Source organism: Chanodichthys erythropterus, chromosome 13 (genome assembly GCF_024489055.1).
Source record: "Chanodichthys erythropterus isolate Z2021 chromosome 13, ASM2448905v1, whole genome shotgun sequence".
Lineage (NCBI taxonomy): Eukaryota > Metazoa > Chordata > Actinopteri > Cypriniformes > Xenocyprididae > Chanodichthys > Chanodichthys erythropterus.
Window position 1 is genome coordinate 40,215,337 of NC_090233.1, and position 22,525 is coordinate 40,237,861.

At 35.8% G+C, this 22,525-nt stretch overlaps 1 protein-coding gene across 1 annotated transcript in view; it reads right to left on the reverse strand.

The window, feature by feature from the left end:
• The window catches only part of cds1 (CDP-diacylglycerol synthase (phosphatidate cytidylyltransferase) 1), a 27,162-nt gene extending 5,015 nt beyond the window's left edge, over window positions 1-22,147 (reverse strand). Inside the window, exons 1-7 of the mRNA XM_067405956.1 lie at window positions 21,841-22,147; window positions 5,511-5,659; window positions 4,031-4,127; window positions 3,640-3,737; window positions 3,106-3,245; window positions 1,659-1,717; window positions 126-208 (exon numbers count right to left, since the gene is read on the reverse strand). Of these exons, the coding sequence (XP_067262057.1) occupies window positions 126-208; window positions 1,659-1,717; window positions 3,106-3,245; window positions 3,640-3,737; window positions 4,031-4,127; window positions 5,511-5,659; window positions 21,841-21,906 (692 nt within the window). The 5' untranslated portion in view covers window positions 21,907-22,147. The remainder of the gene's footprint in view (window positions 1-125; window positions 209-1,658; window positions 1,718-3,105; window positions 3,246-3,639; window positions 3,738-4,030; window positions 4,128-5,510; window positions 5,660-21,840) is intronic.
• Between the last annotated feature and the right edge of the window lie 378 nt (window positions 22,148-22,525).

Genomic DNA, 22,525 nt, shown 5'->3' on the forward strand with positions numbered 1-22,525 from the left:
CTCTCCCTTGAGTGGCCAGGTATGTTATCATGTGGAACATCAAGAAACACAGGAATGCAGCTTGAGAAACTGAAGTAGGAATGAGGTGAAACCTCAGACAGGTCTGTCAGGTCAGGTGGGCTTACCAGATCATTCCCTCAAACAGGTTCTGAATAACCAGATGTGACTGAGTCACCACAATCAACAAGGTCACATGGGTCCAAGCAAACTGAAATGGCAAGCACAAACAAACACGCACACAATGGCCACCCACATACAGACACACGCACACAAACTCAGAGTGAACGGTTGAAATGTTGTCTATTCACTAAAACAATGATGATATACAGTATAATGCAGCACATATTCAAACAAACACAATCACAGCATGAATTATTAAAATGTTGATAAACAATTTTAATTTTCAAATGTTAATTCAGAAGACTAAGGCTATCAAATAAATCAAACTAAAGTAGAAATAAATGGTCTAAGTGCTTGACTACTAATTGTTAAAGCAAACTTGGCTGGAACAAAAAGTATTTTGTTGCTGCAAAGTGTTTCTAATGGCAGTTGATGATGTGTTATGGGTGTTACCACACTCAAAGAAAATGACATTTTGATGACATCAGTAGTTTGAGTGAAGAAAGTCATAGTTTATGCCTATTATTAGAGTTCCTGAACTGCTGTGGCTGGACTCAACCCAGCAGCCCAACACTCAAGTTTGTGGTTAATAAATAACCAGAAACTTACATCAGAAGTATGTTTGCATGTCTTGAAGAAAGTATCAGTGCTAGCAAGGCAGCAGATGATTAGTTTTAGTGTTTTAGGTAGGCTTCGATTTAGACTTGGGGGTTGTGTCTGTCATGATGCTAAGTGTGCATTTTGTTTTCAGTTGGCTTTACGAGACACCATCTTTAGAGTGCAATAAAAACACCAATCACATTTAATTATGCAAATAAATGCAAGAAAGAAGAAGACAAATTCAGTATGCAAATATTGCAATGGCATCATCACTGCCGTTACATTTTTTTTGATGATTCAGCAGAGAGACATTAAACTGATCATATTAACTAAAAATATTTCTATTTTAAATAAGTGTTTTTTGAGCAATCAAAGAAAATGAAAATATATTAAAAACAGAAAATAGTTTTTAAATTGTAACACTATTTCACAACATTATTGATTTTATTGTATTTTTATCAAATAAATGCAGCCCTGGTGAGCATAAGAGACTTCTTTTTAAAACATTAAAAATAATAATAATAACAATAAAAAACCCTTACCAACCCCAAATTTTTGAACAATAGTGTATATAGTTTTTTTTTTTTAAATGGGCACCTAATACAAATAAACAAATAAAACATCTGCATAAATTTTGTACGTTAAAGGACACGAAACCCCCTATTTCAGCACCGGACAATAATAAAAGTAATATAATTGCTGCCTTGCACACACTATAGAGGTATAACATGCAACAAATAATTTTAACATAATTTGAAATCATTTCACAACATCCAACATATCGGAATATTAACCAACTATACAGAAACATAATTTTAAATGCGATAATATGACATGACATGGGACTACTGAGTATCTAATTGTCCAGCATATGATATGCACATGACTGTGAATGGAATGGACAGTTTAGTTCTGGCACAGAAGTGACTGATACACACCATATAAAACTGCAGGCGGTAATGCTTCTTCACTAAGCTCAGTACAAACATGCAGAAACCTGTAAAAAGCAAATAACATGCAGTTAATTTCCTAAAATACAGGGGAAATTGACAGACAGCAGAGAAGCATTAACAGTTTTTCGTCAGTGTAGAGTGATTATAAGTTTAATTTTGTTTTGGAAAGATTCCGTATCACTGTTATGACAGCAGTACACAACATTATGACATATTCTGTTTTTCATATTCACAAAATACTGGAACAAACACACTGAGTTATACTGTATACTGTGGTTTATATAATTATACTCAAAGCTCTCACTAATATACAGGGATCTTGATGACAACCATCAAAAGGTGTTGGAGAGAAAGCCAGGTTTAGTGAAAGAAAATGACTGCAGTGGTGGAGACCTGCAACAGCTGCCAACATGCTGTGCATTTATGGCCATAACAGAGGCAGAGGTACATGCGCCTTAGGTCCTAAATATGTATACACATTTACATCTGATTTTGCTGCAGTGACTTTGTCGCAGCCCTAAGCTGGTCCGAACTCATGATTTTTTTTTTTTCATGCAGAGTGATGCTGTCATTAAAACAAAAAGGCGAAAAGCCAAATATTAAGACATTTCTGAAATTAATGTTCATTTGTCAACTTCTTACTCAAATAGTTGTGGCTATATAGCAAGGATGTGCTATATTGTGAATATACTGTACACAACCTTTCAAAAGTTTGGCGTCAGTAAGATTTTTGTTCTCACCAAGGCTGCATTTATTGGATCAAAATACAGTAAAATCAGTGATATTGTGAAATATTATCACTGTTTAAAATTACTATTTTCTATTTTAATATAATTTAAAATGTAATTCATTCCTGTGATGGCAAAGATGCTTCAGAAATTATTTTAATGTGCTAATTTGGTGCTCAAGTAACATTTCTAATTATTATCAATAGTGAATCTGTTGTGCTGCTTAATATTTTTGTGGAATCAGTTTTTTTGTTTTTTGTTTTTCTTCAGGATTCCTGGATGAATAGAAAGTTCACAAGAACTTTAATTCATTAAAATAAAAATCTTTTTGTAACATTATAAATGTGTTTATTGTCACTTTTGATCAATTTAATGTATCCTTGCTGGATTGAAGTATTCATTTATTTAAAAATATATATATATATATATTACTGACCCCAAACCTTTGAACAATAGTGTAGCTGCAGTTCAATAGCTTGTTGGCATAGAATAACAGAATATTCACATGTTGAAGCATTTGTAAATGTGACCAAGCATGAAGCTCTCATGAAGTCATTTCATAAAAACAATGCTTTGAATATCATTCAGTAAATAATAAAGTATGCAAAAAAGCTAATTCTGGACTATTGCCTTTTGACCTAGAGTCATAAAAGCCTCTGATAGCTTCCTTGGAGTGTTTTATGCGAGCTCTCGGTTACACTCACCTGCCAAATACAGTGCAAAAGAAATAAACCGATGATAACGCACAAGGAACTGCAAAGGTTCCTCCCTTTGGACGAGTGCGCCGAAATAATCAGCCACTGTCTCTCCATAAAAGAAGTAGTTCACACAAATCAAGAAGTACCTGAAATACAAGGTGCATTTGAGTCAAGATCTGACGATTTGAGTGAAAGACACATGTTTGACAGAAACCGTGTTGGCTTTTAACAATACATGGCACTTTCTTCTGCTTGGCTGTTGTCTTGTTTTGTTTGGACAAAGCATGCAGGTGGGGTGTACTTTATACTAGGTTCCAACATGGAAGTGCACTTTGCTCAAGTCCAGTTAATCACTACTTTATCTATGACAAAAGGTGACTGGTAAAACGTGAGAGAGTGGGTGTGTTTGTTTCTAGTTGAGTGTTTGTACATGAATGTAAAGTACACAAATCGGTGAGAAGGGAGAAAGGTTGGAGAGATAGTGAGAGTTAAGGGGTGAAAGAGGAGCTTTAAGCGGTGTCTAATCTGCATTTTACTTACCAGCTAAGAGTCCTGAACCACGGCAAATCATAGGAATGATAAACTCTGTAGCCAATGGTTATAATTTCATGAAAACACTTGATTTGAACACCCATGACCTATAAAAAACGAATTGCAAAAAAGTAAGTTAATAAATGTTGTAAGAGTCAAATGTTTTTTTAAAATCATTGTAGTGACTTTGAATTGAAAATATATACATATGTCAGTTCAGGTGATGTTATAAATGAGCTAAATGACATAATGTGGCCCAAATGGGTTTTTGGGAAGGCAGCTAGGATGCTGTGTAAATGCTTGGTCTAGGAACTACAAATGCTGGCTAGCCAGTGGTCAGTGTGTTATGTCATGTTAATTGTGGTTGTGTGGTACACATATGGTTTGTACTCATACTTACCACAAATATAAGCATAATGGGTCCCAAATAGATGATGAGGAAGAAGCCAGTGATCATTGTCATTGACAATATGCCTCTTATCCACCAGTTCTTCCACCTGCCGAGATTGAGATATATTTTTTAAATCATAAAAATCAATTTGAATGAGGAATCAACAGTTGGATCAAAACTACAGAATCAACAGTTTTGTAGGAAACTCTTTGAGACAATTTGTATAGTAAAAATACATTTATAAGTGCTGGCAAATCCCCACTTTTAAAGGGGATTTTAAGGGAAAATCCAGCCAGGGATAGTTCACCCAAAAGGATAATTCTGTCATCATTTACTCACCTTCAAGTTGTTCCAAACCTGTATGAGTTTCTTTCTTCTCTTGAACACAAAAGATATTTTGAAGAGTGTTGGTAACCAGACAGTTGATGGTAGCCATTGATTTCCATTGTAGGAAGAAAAAAAAAAAAAATACTATGGAAATCAATGTTACCAACATTCTTCAAAATATCTTATTTTGTGTTGAACAGAAGAAAGAAACTCATAAAGAATTGGAACAATTTGAGGTTGAGTAAATGATGACAGAATTGTAATTTTCGGGTGAACTATCGCTTTAAGATGTGTAAAATGTTAAACTGATGACCCAGTGGTTTTCCCCACTGCTGAAATGTAGGCGTGTTAAACTGAATGAAATGGCATGCACAGAATGATGTATTGTATTACAAAAATGATTTGAGTTTGATTTAAGCTTCCACTGTTGATCACTGAAGGTGTATTTTTGATGTTCACAAAACGAATGGGATCGATTTATGCTGATGGCGCCATAAATGTAATAAATGAGGCTCCATGAGAGATGTGAATTCTTCGTTTTCTGGCCCAGAGTGTAATAAACTGTTTGCAGGTGCCACAACTCACGCATGCCGCCGAAAAGAATGAGAGGAGATTTATCAATGGAGAGGAAGAGAATGGGGAGGGAGAGAGGAAAAAGTGCAGCATCATCACAAAGTGCAGCCAGGCGCCGGCATTCAGGCATGTCGCCCTGCGTTGGACCAGCGCCTCTGCGGTCTTTTAAAGAGACTGCAGCAAATCCCACCAACAGAGCAGCAAAACTGATGAGGATTAGGAGCGTTTTAGCCCACTGACCTACCCCCTAACCTCATCTGCATATCAAATATCACTTGAGTCTGTCTTATTGATCAGAATCAATGTGAATAGCTGAACAACACGATGTGCTGTAAGGTTATGTGTCTGCTTTCAAAGATTAACTGGATCAATTTTTACAAGGTACTGATTTTACTGAAAAATCCTTCATGTGTGGATAGAATATTAGTGCACTGGTTTCCTATTTTCCCAGCGAAAACAGGTTTAACTAGTTTGTGAGATCTCATAGTTGCCTGTGTGCATTGTACTGGGGCCTAAACATACGTGCAGGTACATAATGCAGACATAGACTGTTTGGGGAGTTGTTCATGAGCTCAGTGTCACTGGGTACCTAGATGACAAGCCCTCCAGGGCTTTGTTGAGACACTGTGGAGTGTTATCTGTGGAAGGTGGCATGTCTGGTGTTTCCGCTTTGGAGTCGCCCTCCATTTCTCCTTCCCCCTCACCAGGAAAAGCAAGCCTGTCGTCTCCATCTGCCTCCTGCAGAGTGCAAACACGCACGGTGAGAAATAAATACTTAAAGTAGATAATTCATGCACTTACTCATAGGCAGATAATTATATTTTGCTAAATTATAATTTAGAAGCGTAAATACAATCGCCAGAAGTAAAAAGTATGCTATAAACAAACAACAACGCAGTCAAATTCCTTTAAAGTCACCATGACTAAGTTTCCAAAAACTCTTTCAGTCTTTATTTAAAAAACATTTTCCCTGTAATAATGTTTGAAGTCCGTGACAACCTCTGTAGTCCCATTTAACCACTTGTTAGCAATGCCTTTTCAAGACAAGTAAAAAAAAGTAAAAAAGAAAAAAAAGAAAAAGGGGGGTATTACTAATGTATTTTATGTAATAGAATAAAACGTGACAATAGCCTGAGCTTGTGTTAACTTAACCATAGACCTTATTACACCCATTTAACCAAAAACCCATTGACTTTAAGATGTTGGAAGTGTAAGTGCTAAATTCTTTCAGGTATCCTACAAAAATACATCATCACTCCAGCACTTTATTGCATTTTGCAGTTTCTCCCATTCATAGCAATCTTGAGTATTAAATAGTCTTTGATTGTGTCTTATGTTGTTTTATGTCTTTCTTCAGAATCTTTTTAAAACGTCTCTCTGTATGTCTGCCGTAGGGCTGCAAAAACTGAACGATAAAATCAATAATAAATCAATAATAATAAAAAAAAACAAATTTTCAGTCACGTCGCTTTACAGTAGTGAATAACACATTTCTATGGACATAATGTTTATTGAAAAATTGCGAAACACAGAGTGATTTGCTGTAGGAAATGTACACGACCCAAGTTGTCCGAAACATGAGAATGCTATATTTTCTTCATTCTTCACGGTTCAAACGTTTCCAGGAGGCTTACCCTGGCGTGCTTTGACAGATGCATCTGTTGTTTAATGATTTTTGGTCATGTTTTCCTCAGTGCATAACTTACAAATTATGGTTATATCCTTATCAGTAAATGTAAGAAAGTCCCACGACTATTTCCATTATTTCCAATTTGCAGGTCAAATTCTGAATAAAAAAAAAAAAAAATAAAAATAAAAAAAAAATCAGACTACAATATACATTTTGCTAAAATATTTCTTGTTAGAGATTAAATGTAGGTTTAAAATTCCACATGTAACAAGTATTTTTATTTGAGTAGTTACAGTTAAAATGACTATTGTTGGAGTATCATAATATAATTTCTATGTTCAAATGAGTGAATGTGTGTGTTCCTCATACCTTGTACAAGTTGTTTTTGTTTATTATCAATTTTAGTCATTTTAACTTTTGCTCTAAAATGGTAAGCTATCAGTTGTTTTTTGGTTTAAAATGTAATGTTTACATTTTAACCATTTTTTTTGCAAATAATGTATAGCATATCCTACATAGATACTTTCACTATATTTGTTTATTTTAATAATTAATCATTTTGAAACTTTTCATTTGATCAATCGAAGAAATAATCATCAGATTAATAGTTTCAAAATCATTAGTTGCAGCCCTAGTCTCGGGTAAAAATGCCACTAAGAAACATTTTAGACACTGATTAGTCTGATTAGTCGACTGGTTGTTCAGGTAACCCTCCTGTGGTACTGAAAATATGAAGTGTTGCACATCGCTAACGCTCACTAGGTGAGAGACCAGCCAGACACTTAGACGAAACAAAAACAAAACACACAAGTCACAATGTCATAAACCAGTAGTCTTTTGCAATCCCAATGAAATGCAGCTCTTCATGGAAATCACAGATTTACCAGTCAAAGTAATGGAGAGCGATGGAAGACGGGATATTAGCCAGCATAATTTATGCAAATGCTACACAAATGCCTCTGAGGAAAATCAATCGGGCTTGGGGACATGGCACCTGAGTAGGTGCGGTACAGTAGACTGAAGATACCTGTCTGCACTTCGGAAGGTGAAGAGAGGCTGCTTTCTCATATTTCACTGTTGTCTTGGCTAACACACCACAACTACGAGATAAAGAACAGAATAAAATATGGCTGGTAACAGTAACAGAGGAAGCTAAGTGGAGGAGAAAGTCCTAACCAAGAGGAAAAGTTTAACCAACTTTTAAAAGTTGAACAAACAGATTGTGATTATGAAGTGATGAATAAATCATCATGATTACAAGGGCTGGGTTAGCAATATCAATTTCTCGATTTTAATTCATCCTCATTTTGATGAATCATTTTGTCCAGTGTTCTGCGTCCGAATGCCAGCTCAGTATTGGCTGGCTCCTGCATCAGCATCACACGCATGCATTGTGGTGCTAACGTGAACAGCGTCGGCCAATACTGAGCCGGTGTTCCAACGTAGAACCCGGAAGCACTGCACTGTGTTTACTACATAAACTGCATAGGAGACTGACATGAAAGAAAATAAATTGCTGATTGAATTTGTTATTTTTGTTTGTTTATTGTGCACAAAAAGTAATTTTGTTGCGTCATAACATTAAGGTTGAACCACTGCAGTCACATGGACTATTTTAACGATGTATTTTCTTAATATCTTAATTTGTGTTCCGAAGACAAATTACGGTCTTACGGGTGTGGAGCAACATGAGGGTGAGTAATTAATGACAGAATTTTCATTTTGAGTGAACTAACCCTTTAATGCCCCGACGAAATATAAATTTTGATCATTATTTACATTAAAGGGTTCGTTCACCCAAAAATGAAAATTCTATCATTTATTACTCACCCTCATGCCGTTCCACACCCGTAAGACCTTTGTTAATCTTCGGAACACAAATTACGATATTTTAGTTGAAATCCGATGGCTCAGTGAGGCCTCCATAGGGAGCAATGACATTTCCTCTCTCAAGATCCATAAAGGTACTAAAAACATATTTAAATCAGTTCATGTGAGTAGTGTACAGTGGTTCAAATATTAATATTATAAAGCGACGAGAATATTTTTAGTGCGCAAAAAAAAAAAAAAAAAATAACGACTTATTTAGTGATGGCCGATTTCAAACACTGCTTCAGTTAGCATCGGAGCATAATGAATCAATGTATCGAATCAGCTGTTCGGAGTGCCAAAGTCACATGATTTCAGCTGTTTGGCAGTTTGACACATGATCCGAATCATGATTCGATACACTGATTCGAGATTCATAACGCTCCGATGCTTCCTGAAGCAGTGTTTGAAATCGGCCATCACTAAATAAGTCGTTATTTTGGGTTTTTTTGGCGCACTAAAAATATTCTCATCGCTTTATAATATTAATATTGAACCACTGTACTCAATAATCAAAAAAGTTTGATTATTTCACTGTATTTTTATGATCTCTCAAACTCTACATAGGTGACAGTATATCAGCTGGTTTATTGCACTTTCTGCCCATTTGGCACTGGATTTCTTGGCCATGTGCCTTTGATCCTAATATACATTTACCCACATTATCAGATGTCTTACTAGAAAACAAAACCTTTTTTGTTATGGCTTTATGTTGATTCATTTTGACAAAATTCATCCTGTAATACATAATCGCACCTGGTAACAGATGCAATATAGCTAAAATAAGCTATAAAATTTTCCAACATCTGTACACCTGTGATCTGAGCGATCACAATAAAATGGAATAGACGCAGCTGAATATGTATGTCTCATTATTTCATTTAAAATACCATAACTACTGGTATGCTTTTGCATGTTTGATGTGTAATCCTAGCAGAAATGAAAAATTACTGTCATGGTTAACCATTTTTATCATAAAGAGTGGTCAAATATCAAAGCTACTGCCCTAAATGTAAACAACAACAACAACCCATGCCGCTAGAGATCTTTTAAAGTTCACTGGTTATCTAGCTGCATAGACAATCATGTGTTGCTCTCCATGCTACAACCCGTTCTCTCTGTCAGAGCTGACTCACGGGGGGACCGAATAATGGGTGTGGCCAAATTATTGTGCCGACAGTGTGACTGATAGAAACAGGTCTTTCATGGTGGTGCTTAGATACCGGCCACAATGCAGCTTCACTTGAATTCAAAACGTTTCAACTCGCAAGTGAAGGTTTTAGAGTCGCTAACAATGACAGCAGAACAGAGAGCAAATTTGTGCATGTGTAATGAAAACTGTACAAAAAAACAAACATTTATTCGCAATGCAAAGAGTTTTGTTATCAATTACTTTATTTTTGTAAATAAAACAGCTTTAAGAAGACTTTATTTGCAATCTTTTATTTTTTTTTTTATTTACAATATAATTATTTTTGCACTCAAATACGTTTAATTAAATAAATTAAAAAAAAGACACAAACATAATTCCATAGCTTTCTGTACATAGATTTTTTTTATGCTGCTAACTATTCATTGCAAAGTTTCTGGACTGACACTTTATTTAAATGTGCAATTAAATCCGCTTGACAGAACAATCTGATACTGTACTTCAAATGATCTGTGCATTAAGTCTTGGAGTGTAAATGCAAAATAATAGACCTGACACTTTTTCTATGTAATGTTACTTGGTTGTACATTTTATTATTACCTTTTCAAATCAGTCACTCAGTGACTTTTTACATATAAATTTACAGATTTTTAAATATAAAATATTTCTAAGCATTTTGTTTTACGATCTGACCTGATTACTTTTTAATTTCGTGAATACATAGAATAAGTAAATATTACAAACTCTTTCTTTGCATTTATTTTGGATTTATTGTCAGTACTGGACTCACACCATGGAAGACCATTTCTGACCTAGGAAAAACCCTGTAAATTTGTAGCCCATCCAATAAATCACATAAAATGTGTTGCTTTGTTACTTTTGATATGAACAAAGTCTCTGCTTTCAAATTCTGTCAATTTTATCACAGCGCTCTTTAACGTGTCGCGACAGACCACCGTAGCACTTCAGTTCAAGCGAAGCGGCAACATTGAGCTCACATGAACCCATCATCTCTTCCTCTTTACTAGTTATAACATGAAATAAACATCAATAAACATCATAAGGTATGTTGAAGGTAACAGTACAACTTACTGAAATGTGTCATGTCTCATGTGATTAGACATGTGTATTACATATTCATTGTATTCTTACTTAACCTGTTAATAGTGTCTTATTTAATACATGTTTGAATAAATCCCTGAAAACAAGTTGATGACAGCTACCATTTAAATATTTACATTTCAACAACGAACTGGAGTAAACATAATTATATCATTAAAAGGTTAATATAGGATCAGCGCTTATGGTTTCATAAACAAGGCCCAGTTCTACGCTGGATTTACAGATGGCTTGAAACTGAAAGATGGAGCGGTCACAGCTATAATCATCCCAGTTGTTAGTCGGAACCGCAGCTGGTGAGTAAAACTGCTTCCAATGTCTGTTTTGTTGGCAATAGGCGCCTAAGTGCATATAAACGTATGGAAGTAAATTAATGCCAAATGTTTTTGAAATAAAAAGCTTGTTGAATTGCTCTAAATGAAAAAAAATATGCATTACATTAGCTGTACTTGCATTTAGATGCACTGTATTTTTAAGGCTTGCATTTTTATGGGATGAAATTCAACACAGTCGTATATTTAAGCTGTGAATATTTCAATTAAAAATATTTCACACACATTTTCATTATTAAAAATTAAATAATTCATATTCACATTTCAAATTTCACTTCCAAGATATTTATTCTGTTTAAAAATACAACCTATAAAATTCGACTAGAAATTTTCAGTCCATTTTATTTCACTTTACAAATTCGCTTCCACAAATTCAGTGGCTCAAATTCGGCAGAAAATTCAACATTTCACATCCGGGAACTGCAGGAAGAGCAGTAGAGTGCCGATGCATCATCTCTATCTGCTGTTAGTCTTCTTCACCAGCAGGTGTCGCTAGCGGCTGTTTAGGAAGACCAAAGCAACGCTAGTAAGTCATCATTCATTCATAAAAACGGATTTACAGAATTAGAGCAAGCGGTAAGTGAATGTGTGATGATTATCAGGGCCAGTATAAATGCAGAAAAGCTGATAAAGACACAAAAGCTGCATTTATGTTTAATTCAGTGTATTTACGCTTACTTTCCCTGTGTAGCTACAGCTTTCTCTCCAGTGAACAAGATAACGTTATTGCCCGATGCTGGTGTACAGATCAAACGTTAAATCTGAGATAGACATATATTTCTCTCTGTTGATAAGTTTCCTTAAATTTATATCGCAGCGCGGTGTTGTAATAATAGGGTTTCCCTCATCCGTCATAGGATTCCCCTGCCATCAGGACATATAAAACTCTTAACACAGCTTAATGGACTCGTACAGTGATATAAAAGACCAAACTCGCACCTCATTTGTGATGTAGGTTAGACTATATAGGCTCCAAGAAAGCAGATACTGGCATTAAGTTGATTTGACGCTGAACGTTTGATTATGATATTCGAAAATTTAGGGACCGTCTCTAAAGTTACGACATTCTGTATTCACGTTTCTAAAATCTTGTAGACACACATGCACATATACATATTCAAACACACCTCACTCAAAGCACATGCATATATACTATTTCTTTTTTTTTTTTTTACATGTTCATCACACAATTTTTTTTACTTTGTTCATTTTTTATTTTACCTGATCATAGATTATCCTGCTTATACAAATTTTAAATAAAATTTAGAAATAAAATTAACAAAGTAGAACTAATTGTGTGATGAATGTGTAAAAAAAAGAAAAAGTATATGTGCATGTACTTTGAGTTGAGTGTGTTTGAATGTGTGTGTGTGTGTGTGTGAGAGAGAGAGAGAGAGAGAAGGGTGCATCACTCTTCGACCTGGCACCTATAGATGAACACTTCACAGGTAGTTTTGGTGATTGTAAATCATTCTCATCAAATGTTATTGAGCTTCTAATTATCCAATACAGTAGTGAAATACATAGCAATCTTTACATATTACTTGACAGTTTATTTGGAAACACTTTACAGTAAGGTTCATAATGTATTAACTAATGTGAACTATCCATGAGCAACACATTTGTTGTTGTATTTGTTAATCTTTGTTAACGTTAATAAAAATACAGCAGTTCATTGTTCATGTTACTTCACTATGCATTAACTAAAGTTGACAAATACAACTCTTGATTTTAATAATGTATTAGTAAATGCTGGAATTAACATTAACAAAGATTAGTAAGTGCTGTAGAAGTGCAGTTCATTGTTCGTTCATATCAACTATTTAATATAAAGTGTTACCTTTTATTTTAATAAACATCAATAATCTAAAAGGTTTGCATTATACCTGACACCTAGATAAACACTTTAGAGTTGGTTTTGTGACTAAGTCATTCTCTTTAAATGCTATTGAAGGTAGAAACGTGAATACAGAATGTCGTAACTTTAGAGACGGTCCCTAAATTTGCGAATATTATAATCAAACGTTCAGCGTCAAATCAACTTTATGCCAGTATCTGCTTTCTTGGAGCCTATATAGTCTAACCTACATCACAAATGAGGTGCGAGTTTGGTCTTTTATATCACTGTACGAGTCCATTAAGAGTTTTATATGTCCTGATGGCAGGGGAATCCTATGACGGATGAGGGAAACCCTATTATTACAACACCGCGCTGCGATATAAATTTAAGGAAACTTATCAACAGAGAGAAATATATGTATATCTCAGATTTAACGTTTGATCTGTACACCAGCATCGGGCAATAACGTTATCTTGTTCACTGGAGAGAAAGCTGTAGCTACACAGGGAAAGTAAGCGTAAATACACTGAATTAAACATAAATGCAGCTTTTGTGTCTTTATCAGCTTTTCTGCATTTATACTGGCCCTGATAATCATCACACATTCACTTACCACTTGCTCCATTTCTGTAAATCCGTTTTTATGAATGAATGATGACTTACTAGCGTTGCTTTGGTCTTCCTAAACAGCCGCTAGCGACACCTGCTGGTGAAGAAGACTAACAGCAGATAGAGATGATGTATCGGCACTCTACTGCTCTTCCTGCAGTTCCCGGATGTGAAATGTTGAATTTTCTGCCGAATTTGAGCCACTGAATTTGTGGAAGTGAATTTGTAAAGCGAAATAAAATGGACTGAAAATTGCTAGTCGAATTTTATAGGTTGTATTTTTAAACAGAATGAATATTTTGGAAGTGAAATCTAAAAGGTGAATATGAATTATTGAATTTTTAATAATGAAAATGTGTGTGAAATATTTTTAATTGAAATATTCACAGCCTAAATATACGACCATGTTGAATTTCAGCCCATAAAAATGCAAGCCTTAAAAATACAGTGCATCTAAATGCAAGTACAGCTAATGTAATGCATATTTTTTTTCAAATAGTGCAATTCAACAAGCTTTTTATTTCAAAAACATTTGGCATTATTTTACTTCCATATAAACGTAAACAACACGAACGTAGTGAATTCATAAATTCCTTATTCATCATTCACTATACGCTATATTCATTATAGCGATTCAAAAGTTATCCAGGGATAATGCGATGGTGTATTATGTGTGTTTAAATACATTTGTTTAGCTGATCACTGATTGCAGACGCAAAAGCTGCGTGTGCTCGTCTCACTTTAGCTCCGCTCACATGGCACGCCTCAAGGAGCTCGGCTGTTTTCGGAAAGACTTGGTAGAGCTTGTGTATCTTTTATAAATATGATAAAACTAAAGACTTTTTGGAGATATGAAGGATGCACTACTACTCTATAGGTACTCAAGATTAACATGAGATTGGCAGAAACTGTGTGTGATACCCCCTTTAATCTTATTGTAATATCAACTGACAGGGTTCCTTTTATTATTTACAGCATCAGTTAAGAAAGATTTTTTCCTTTTGTATTTTACATGTGTATCTGATGTATATCCAAAATGAATCAATATCGATCAAATTGAAATCAAATCAAGAGCTTGTGAATAGGAATCAAATCTATTTGTTAAATCGGTCTCAATGCCCAGCCCTAATGTTCACCGATAACATCATCACAGGGGAATGTTGCTGCCTAACAAGGTTCGGTCATTGTAAATGTGTATGCCTCTACATGTGGTTGCAGCATCAGCAGGCCTCATCCTGGCAAGCCTGATGTTTAATTGTCTCATAATCTGCAATAAATCTGTAATCTAGATTTAAATGCTGTGCCAACAGTCTACCACTGTGATCACCGAGTAGTTTAAAAAGTGGCTGATCTGCCCTTTCAGACTGGAAAACAAAATATAAATAAAGCTAAAGAAAAAGACTCAACAGCTTGTTTACAGCACCTAAATGTAAAAAGGGCCACAGAAAACAAGTTACACCCTTAAAAGTTAATATATATATAATACTGCATAGCCATAATGTTCCTCTACGGCCTACACAACCTCTCTAAAAAAATAACATTACTGGTATGTTACTCTTCTAACATAAATGTTATTCCACAGGCACACATCTATATGCTACAACTTATTTTTAAATTGTCAGAAATTCTGACCACTATGTTTTCACATATTATATATCTTAACATCAACAAGTGTTTCTGTAATTCAAATAGTAGAGGAAACGCATGAACTGTATACCTTAAACGCAATGTAAGGACAGGCTTTGGGTAGAAGTGTCTGTCAAATGTATACATATGAATTACAGAAACTAAAGGTCACATAAAATACACACTGTTGTCCAGTCTAAGTAGGTAGTTCTTGGCCTGAATAAGCTGCAATGTGCTCCAGACTTTATGCCAGTCAAACTCCTGTGAGTCTATGTTGGCTCTGTTATTCATAGCTTTTGTGTATTTTATGTTTGGTGGCATTTCTGTCAAACCCCTTACTGACAACCAAATTTGGCCATGTAAGAACAAGACAAACACAGTATAATTTCCAAAATTAGCCAAACTCTTTGGACCAAGACTGTAAAAACTGTGCTGAGCAGGTAATTGGGAGCAAGTTGCGTTGAGTAGAGAGGTCACTCATGTCTGAAACAAGGCTCAGATTAAGGGTAGTAAAAGAAACCCTCTGCTAACTTTTTAATGAGGGCACACTCAAGCCCCCAGAAAGCATTCATGGAAATTTACAGACCTGAGCAACACTTATTCCAACTACCAACTACATCGGTGTAGTCAAACTGATTTTGTGCAGTTTGAAATTTAAACCGTTATTTCTGAAAAGAAAACTGAAGGCAACAAACAAACATTATCCCATTTATACACTGCCAGGACAATAGACAGATGAGAATGAGAGTTTCCTAATGCTCCAGATGAGTGGACCTATTATTATCCTGAGGGTTACACTAAATGGCAGCCTAGTAACATACTGCAGTCCATTCAAGAAAAAGAATCAGTGTTTATGAATGTGCACTGATATTTTCACTATTTAAAGGGTTAGTTCACCAAAAATGAAAATTCTATCATTAATTACCTACCTTGTGTCGTTCCACATCCGTAAGACCTTTGTTCATCTTCAGAACACAAACTAAGATATTTTTAAATGAAATCCAAGCAGTTTCTGTCCTTCCCTAGAGATCCTTTCAAGGTCCAGAAAGGTAGGAAAGACATAATTAAAGTGACATCAGTGGTTTAACCTCAATTTTATGAAGCGACACGAGTGCTTTGTTTGCACAAAAAAACATAATTAACCACCTAATTTACAAAATAACATTATTCAAAGCATGTTTATGCAGCAATGTCAGCTCTCGCTGGAGCTCTTGTGCGTTGTATATGCGCCGTACACGCATGCATCTTAATGCTCTCGTGAACGCATGTTGCAGATCAAGATTTTCATAAATAAAGTTGTAAATTATGTTTTTTGCATGATCAAAGCACTCATGTCACTTCATAAAACTGAGTTTAAACCACTGAAGTCACATGAAGTACTTTAATGATGTCTTTCCTACCTTTCTGGACCTTGAAAGTGGTAGTTGCATTGAATCTCTATGGAGGGACAGAAAGCTCTCAGATTTCATCAAAACGAATGATCTTTTGTGTTCGAAAGATGAACGAAGGTCTTGGAATGACACAAGGGTGAGTAATTAATGACAGAATTTTAATTTTTGGGTGAAAATGGCACTCAACAGGTCAATAGGACACTTTACCTACAGCTCTTAAAACCAAATCATCCAGAGTACTTTCAAATAGGCTATTTTACATTGTCAGTGTTTTATTTTGCTCCCTAAAGTCCACTTATAATGTTAGTCAAAGTGTCTTTCTGCATCAAATCACTTCAAATCACCAATTTTGTTGTTACCAATACAGATTATAGATTATTTTTGTTCAAGTGTCCGATTTTATTTTATTTTATTTTTTATTTCTGTTGTTTGACACAATAATGACTAAAATTTTAAAACACAATATGGTTTTATAATAATAATAAATATTATTAATATCATTAAGTATTACTATTATTGATTTACTCAAAATATTATATTAATAATAATAATACATTATTATTATTATTATTATCATCATTACGACACTGATATGCAAATGTGGACGGCAGTATGTTAATATTCTATTGTTGTACGCCAGCAATAAATTCTCTGCCTGTTTTTTTATTATTATTATTATTATTATTATTATTTTAGTTTCAGTAAAGGTTTGGCATGGCCTTGGGGACAGCTTTGCACTGTGAACTTTAGAGTATGTCTCTACACAACAATGAACTCTTTTATTTCATCCAAGTGAAGAAAATCCAAAATATGTGCAGTTCAGAAGAGGGAGAAATGGCGCTGTATGTGTCCTTGAGAGCTGTGTGCTCCACACATGTATCCTCCTTTCCTACAAGAGTCCTGAAAGTGAGGGGATAAGAAGACTAGCCTGCTGATTAGCTGCTCCATAAATGAGACTACACTAATCCCAGAGAGAGAAAGAGGGAAAAGCCCCAGTCCAGCTCCGCCCCAGAAGGCCTTGCACACAACAAAACACAAACACACAGAGGCAGCCATCAGTCACCACATCTTTCATTCAGTTTCTGCATGCAGAACCGGTATCTGTAACAAACATGCTGAACAGACAGAGATCATATAACCAATGAACAGAGGAAATGCCAAATAACCTGCCAGATCATCACTTCAGCAGGCTATTAAATCCTCTCTGAAGTGCTTCAAGGGTGAAAATAAAGTGTCAGTAAAGGACGATATCTTCTGCAGACTTTTCCCGGGGATGACTGACAGCTTGGCCCAGTTTTCACTGTCCCTTTAAATACTTTACAGCGGTGGCACAAAAACTGTCTGATCAGGACTTCATACTGTTGCAGCAAATACCAAAATGGACACACTCACTGCTTTTGTCAAAAGTGGACGAAGGCGAGTGGATGCAGCAGAATTCCTAAAGCAGCATTGCACACTGTATTCTGTGCTAATTAGTCCACTGTTGCATTATGGGAGAAAAACACTGCTAAAAATACCAGCACAGTCACTCACCAGCATAAGGTTTGCAGAATACAACACATAAAATGATTAAACTGAAAGATGTGTCCTGAGAAATGACTACGGCCCACAAGTGTTAGCCAATCAAAATACTTTCTGCCAAAGCAATGAGTTTGGGGTGGGACTACCTGTTTGGTCTAACAATGGAAGATGGGGGAGTGTTCGGGAAATAAAACTTAAGTCCCCCAGATCAGTCAAAAATTGTCAAAATAATAACAAAAAAGTTATTAAAACTGCATTAAGCTAGCTAAGTTTCCCTGGTGGCTTTCTGTGCACAATATATCGAAACATAAACAAGCAAAGTATACTTAGAGCTACGTGTGTGCACCTAAAGAGGTCAATTACACACGAAAACATGGCCGTCTTGGCGAGGATTTACATCAAAGTCGCTTTCAAGGAAAGTCTGTTCACTCGGCGGCCATATTTGCAACACCTCGGGGCAGCTATTTCAGGTATCCAAAACCTATCTATTTGAACGGTGGAATCCTGAGATCTTAAAAACTGCTTGGCGAACTCACAATTAAATAACATATTTCAAAATCTTACACAAACTGTCCAATAAATGTTGTTTATTATGCTTAAATAGCATTAAAAAAAAGCTTATTTTTCAGGCTAGACGAACCAGTGTGCATGTGCAGTCCTAAGCGCGAGTCTAAGGTTTCTATGGGAACCGGAGCTTCTAACGGCAGCTGCAGTGACACAATGACTTTATCAACAAGCGATTGGCTCTTTTACTTAGAAGGCGGGACGTATTCTGCCATATTGTGCATTGCAGTTTTTCCATTCATAACTTATAGGAGTGAACTGTCTTTCTATATCTATAGTCTTTGTTTACATTTGATTACTTTGATCAATTTTTGTAGTAGGCTATTAGCTGAATACGACACTGTTACATAGACTTACATGAAAAACATTATTCAGCATTGTTTAATTTGTATCTATTGTATTCTCTATTGTATTTGCCCTATTGCTGTGCATACTGCAGAGGTCTTAGGCAACTGCATACTCTGCCTATAGTTAGCAACAGCCCTGTATGCAGTGTTCAATAAACAGCTGACATACTAAATTCTGCTTAGAATTTTAGTTCAGTACTGACTCGTATCATGATACATATTGTAACGTGACTTTGTTGCCGACACACAGCCCTAATTTATACACTGATGGTACCAGCTGTGCTCTCTCATTCTCTCTTCTCTCCAACATCAAGTTGACAAACACCGCAGTGTGTACCGTATTTGAATTAAATAAGTATAGTCAGCTGAGATTTGGTGTTTTCAGTGGCTGAGGAGCGGCAAATGCAGCAAACTAAAGAGAACTAACTGTAATGAGAAGTGTTTGTAAACCTGTTGGCATATAAACTTACAGGTCTCCCTGCAGTTCTCCTTGAGGGTTTAACTGTTGCAAGTAAAGAAACTAAGACATAATTTTTGTGATTTTACTGCTGTAGTGTAAAATAACTTATTATGATTTGTTTTGCATTTAACAGTGCAGTTGTATTACAAATGTAATATAGTTCAGTCTAAGAAATCATAATAATGTTTAATAATTATAATAATGTACACTACCAGGCCTAAACCGAATTGTGTGGTTAGAATAGATGCCGAGTATCCAGATTTCTGTGGTAAATTGCAGAAGTAGGACACGAGAAAAGAACCAATCGACGGCTAAGGCCAGGCTGGAGTACGTGCTGCACTGAGGTTATGATGGTCCACTGAACTCCAAACACTGCTGAGGAGGTACATTAAGCAGAGCACCATGCTAAAACCCAGAGAGACTCAGGCTAATGATGCTTCTCTTAGTTAAGGGAAAAGAAAACAAGATATTAACTGCAAACCATGAGATTCAGCTCTCAGTGAAAGTGAAGGGCTGTAAATTCTGCTAGTTAAAATGAGTGATGGAAAGAGAGAACTGGCTGAGGGGCTCTAGATGGACAGGCAGCTCGGCCTGTGCGACAGCGTTAGTCTTATAAGGTCTCCAGGACAAAAACACAATGTTCTTTCAGAGCCATTTATTTCCATATAAAAGGATAAACCAGTTGCCCTTGAAGAAGTATTTGTGAATAAACAAAACAAAGCTCAAAATATTTTCTGCATAATCAACACTGAAGTCTTGGTCACAACATTTTAAGAAAATAAAACTCTTGATTTCAGTCAAACTAAAATAACTGTATACTTGTAAATAATGTTATTGACGTAATTTAAATAATTTCATATGCTTATTTATTATTATTATAGAAATAAATAAGTATAAATATATATATTTTCGTCAAATTTGGTTTTCTTATGTAAAGTTTTGGGTGGAAGAAGACTTATAATGGTCTTGGCTCTATACTATCTCTATCACAATCACAATTAGGTCCCCTAATTTTCCCACATCCATTTATAGCAAACATTTCCAGGGGAAACAGTCTTCATGAGACAGTTCAAGAGTAAAGACATGACAGGAAACCTTCACACAAAGATCTCATTCAAAAGCCTTGTCTGTGACTAAAAAAATTTGTAACTGTAATTACGGAGTCATGAGCTCAAATCATCCATTTCCAGGAGTTACTCCCTTCTCAACTTTTCCACACTGTGACCAACAGACCAAGTGATTTGTTGTTACATATGATCTACTCCAACGCTTAGCCATCATCATCATCACTACATCATTTTAGAGAAGAGGAAACGGCCACTCGCCAATCAGATACATACTCTCCATATTCACAAAGAGCATACTCCATAAGCAAACAGACTTTGTAAATAGAGATAGTGTTAGATACAATTTGAACTAAAGCACATGCCTCAAAACTTATCTTTCACCTCTTAAATAAATATTTCCCAGTATACTAAATATATACCTTGGTATATACCCAGCTCAAGAGTGCATAATGAGTTTACTATCCTGTAAAAACACTCTGGAGCTTTAGTCCTGTCACTAACACATTCAAAGGCATCCAATATGTTTCACAATAAATTAATGTTGGTCATTTGAAACGGCTGCAGTAATACAACGTTTTTACACTACAATTTCTCTGATAAACAACGGAATACAGAAAAGTGATGTTTAAACAAAACAACAACAGCAACAAAGATCTTGGCTGACCTCAGAAGAATAATTCACTGTCCTCATTATCTCACGCTCCTCCTTTCAAATCTGTACGATTTCTTTCACAAAAAAAGGATGATGATAGTCACCATTCACTTTCAATTCATAGCAAAGAAGCAAAGAAAATGAGTGGAGACCGAGACTGTCATTCTGCCAACTTCTCCTTTTGTGTTCCATACTTGTTTCTAACAACATGAGGGTAATAAAATTGTCACATTTTATTTTTGTGTAAACTACTACTTCTTTAAATAAATGGTTTCTAATTTAAATGACATTAAACAGCTCTGTATGACACACAAGCTGACTCTGACAGATGACCGTGTCTCAAACGAGATGCTTTGGGCATGACAAACGTACCTATTTGATGGTCAAAATGCTCAGAACGTTCCAGACGCGTCTATGATGGCCAAAAATGCTGTCTAGGTAGGGAGCTCACTAGATTTTGCGACACAGTCACTGACTCTCTGGCTTTGCAGCGTGTTTGGCTCAGCAACTTCATATGAGGCAACCGACAGTTTAACGACTAAATAAATTAAAGGGACAGTACCATAACACAAATGACACCCCATACAATCCTAATATTACCTTAAGCGAGTTGTTTTTGTGTAATATCTGGTCAGGTTGAAGCGGTTTGACTGGTTGCTCGTTAGCTGCTTAGCTAGAAGGTCATTGGCAATCGACTGAGAGAAATAAAGCCATCTGACTGAACGTGTGCTCCATAAATTACCTTGTCACTGATGTTTTCCGTGCTGTCAGGGTCTCCTCCTCCTCCACGCCGTCTCAGCTCCGTCATTTTTGCTTATTTCAGTCTAAATTATACATAGATTTCGTCGGAGGTCCGCGTTAAAATGAAGCAGAGCGGGGTTCTGTCAGTCTCAGTAATCCGGTTAATTTAACAGACTGCGACCATTAAAGTGTCTCCGCGGCAGGTGGAGGGACAGACAACCTGCGTGCATTTGTTTATGCCCGCAGATCTGCTGCTGTTTTGTTAGTTAAGTGAGAGACCAGACCAACCTCTTTCTCTATCTATCTCTCTTTCTCTCTCGCTCTCTCTCTCTCTCTCTCTCACTCACTCACTCACTCAGTGACTCAACATAAAGAGGAAACACTGCTCCACTCTGCGGTTGGAGTTCAGCGCACTTCACTTCTCTACTCTTACGACTGTCCAAATGAGACTGTGAATGTTGTTGCTGATGTGAAGTCGACATGATGATGAACTTGTGAGTTTATTTGTAGCCTGTTGTGAAGTCAAGACATCTCACCACAATGCTCTTTTTGTAACTTTGAACCTAAAACTCCCACACAGTTTTTTTTTTTTTTTTTTGGACTGTTATAGCCTATGGCTCTCCTATAATTGTTAACACATTAAAGTTAATAATTCTCCCTGGGAAGTTTAATTTATATAAAATAAT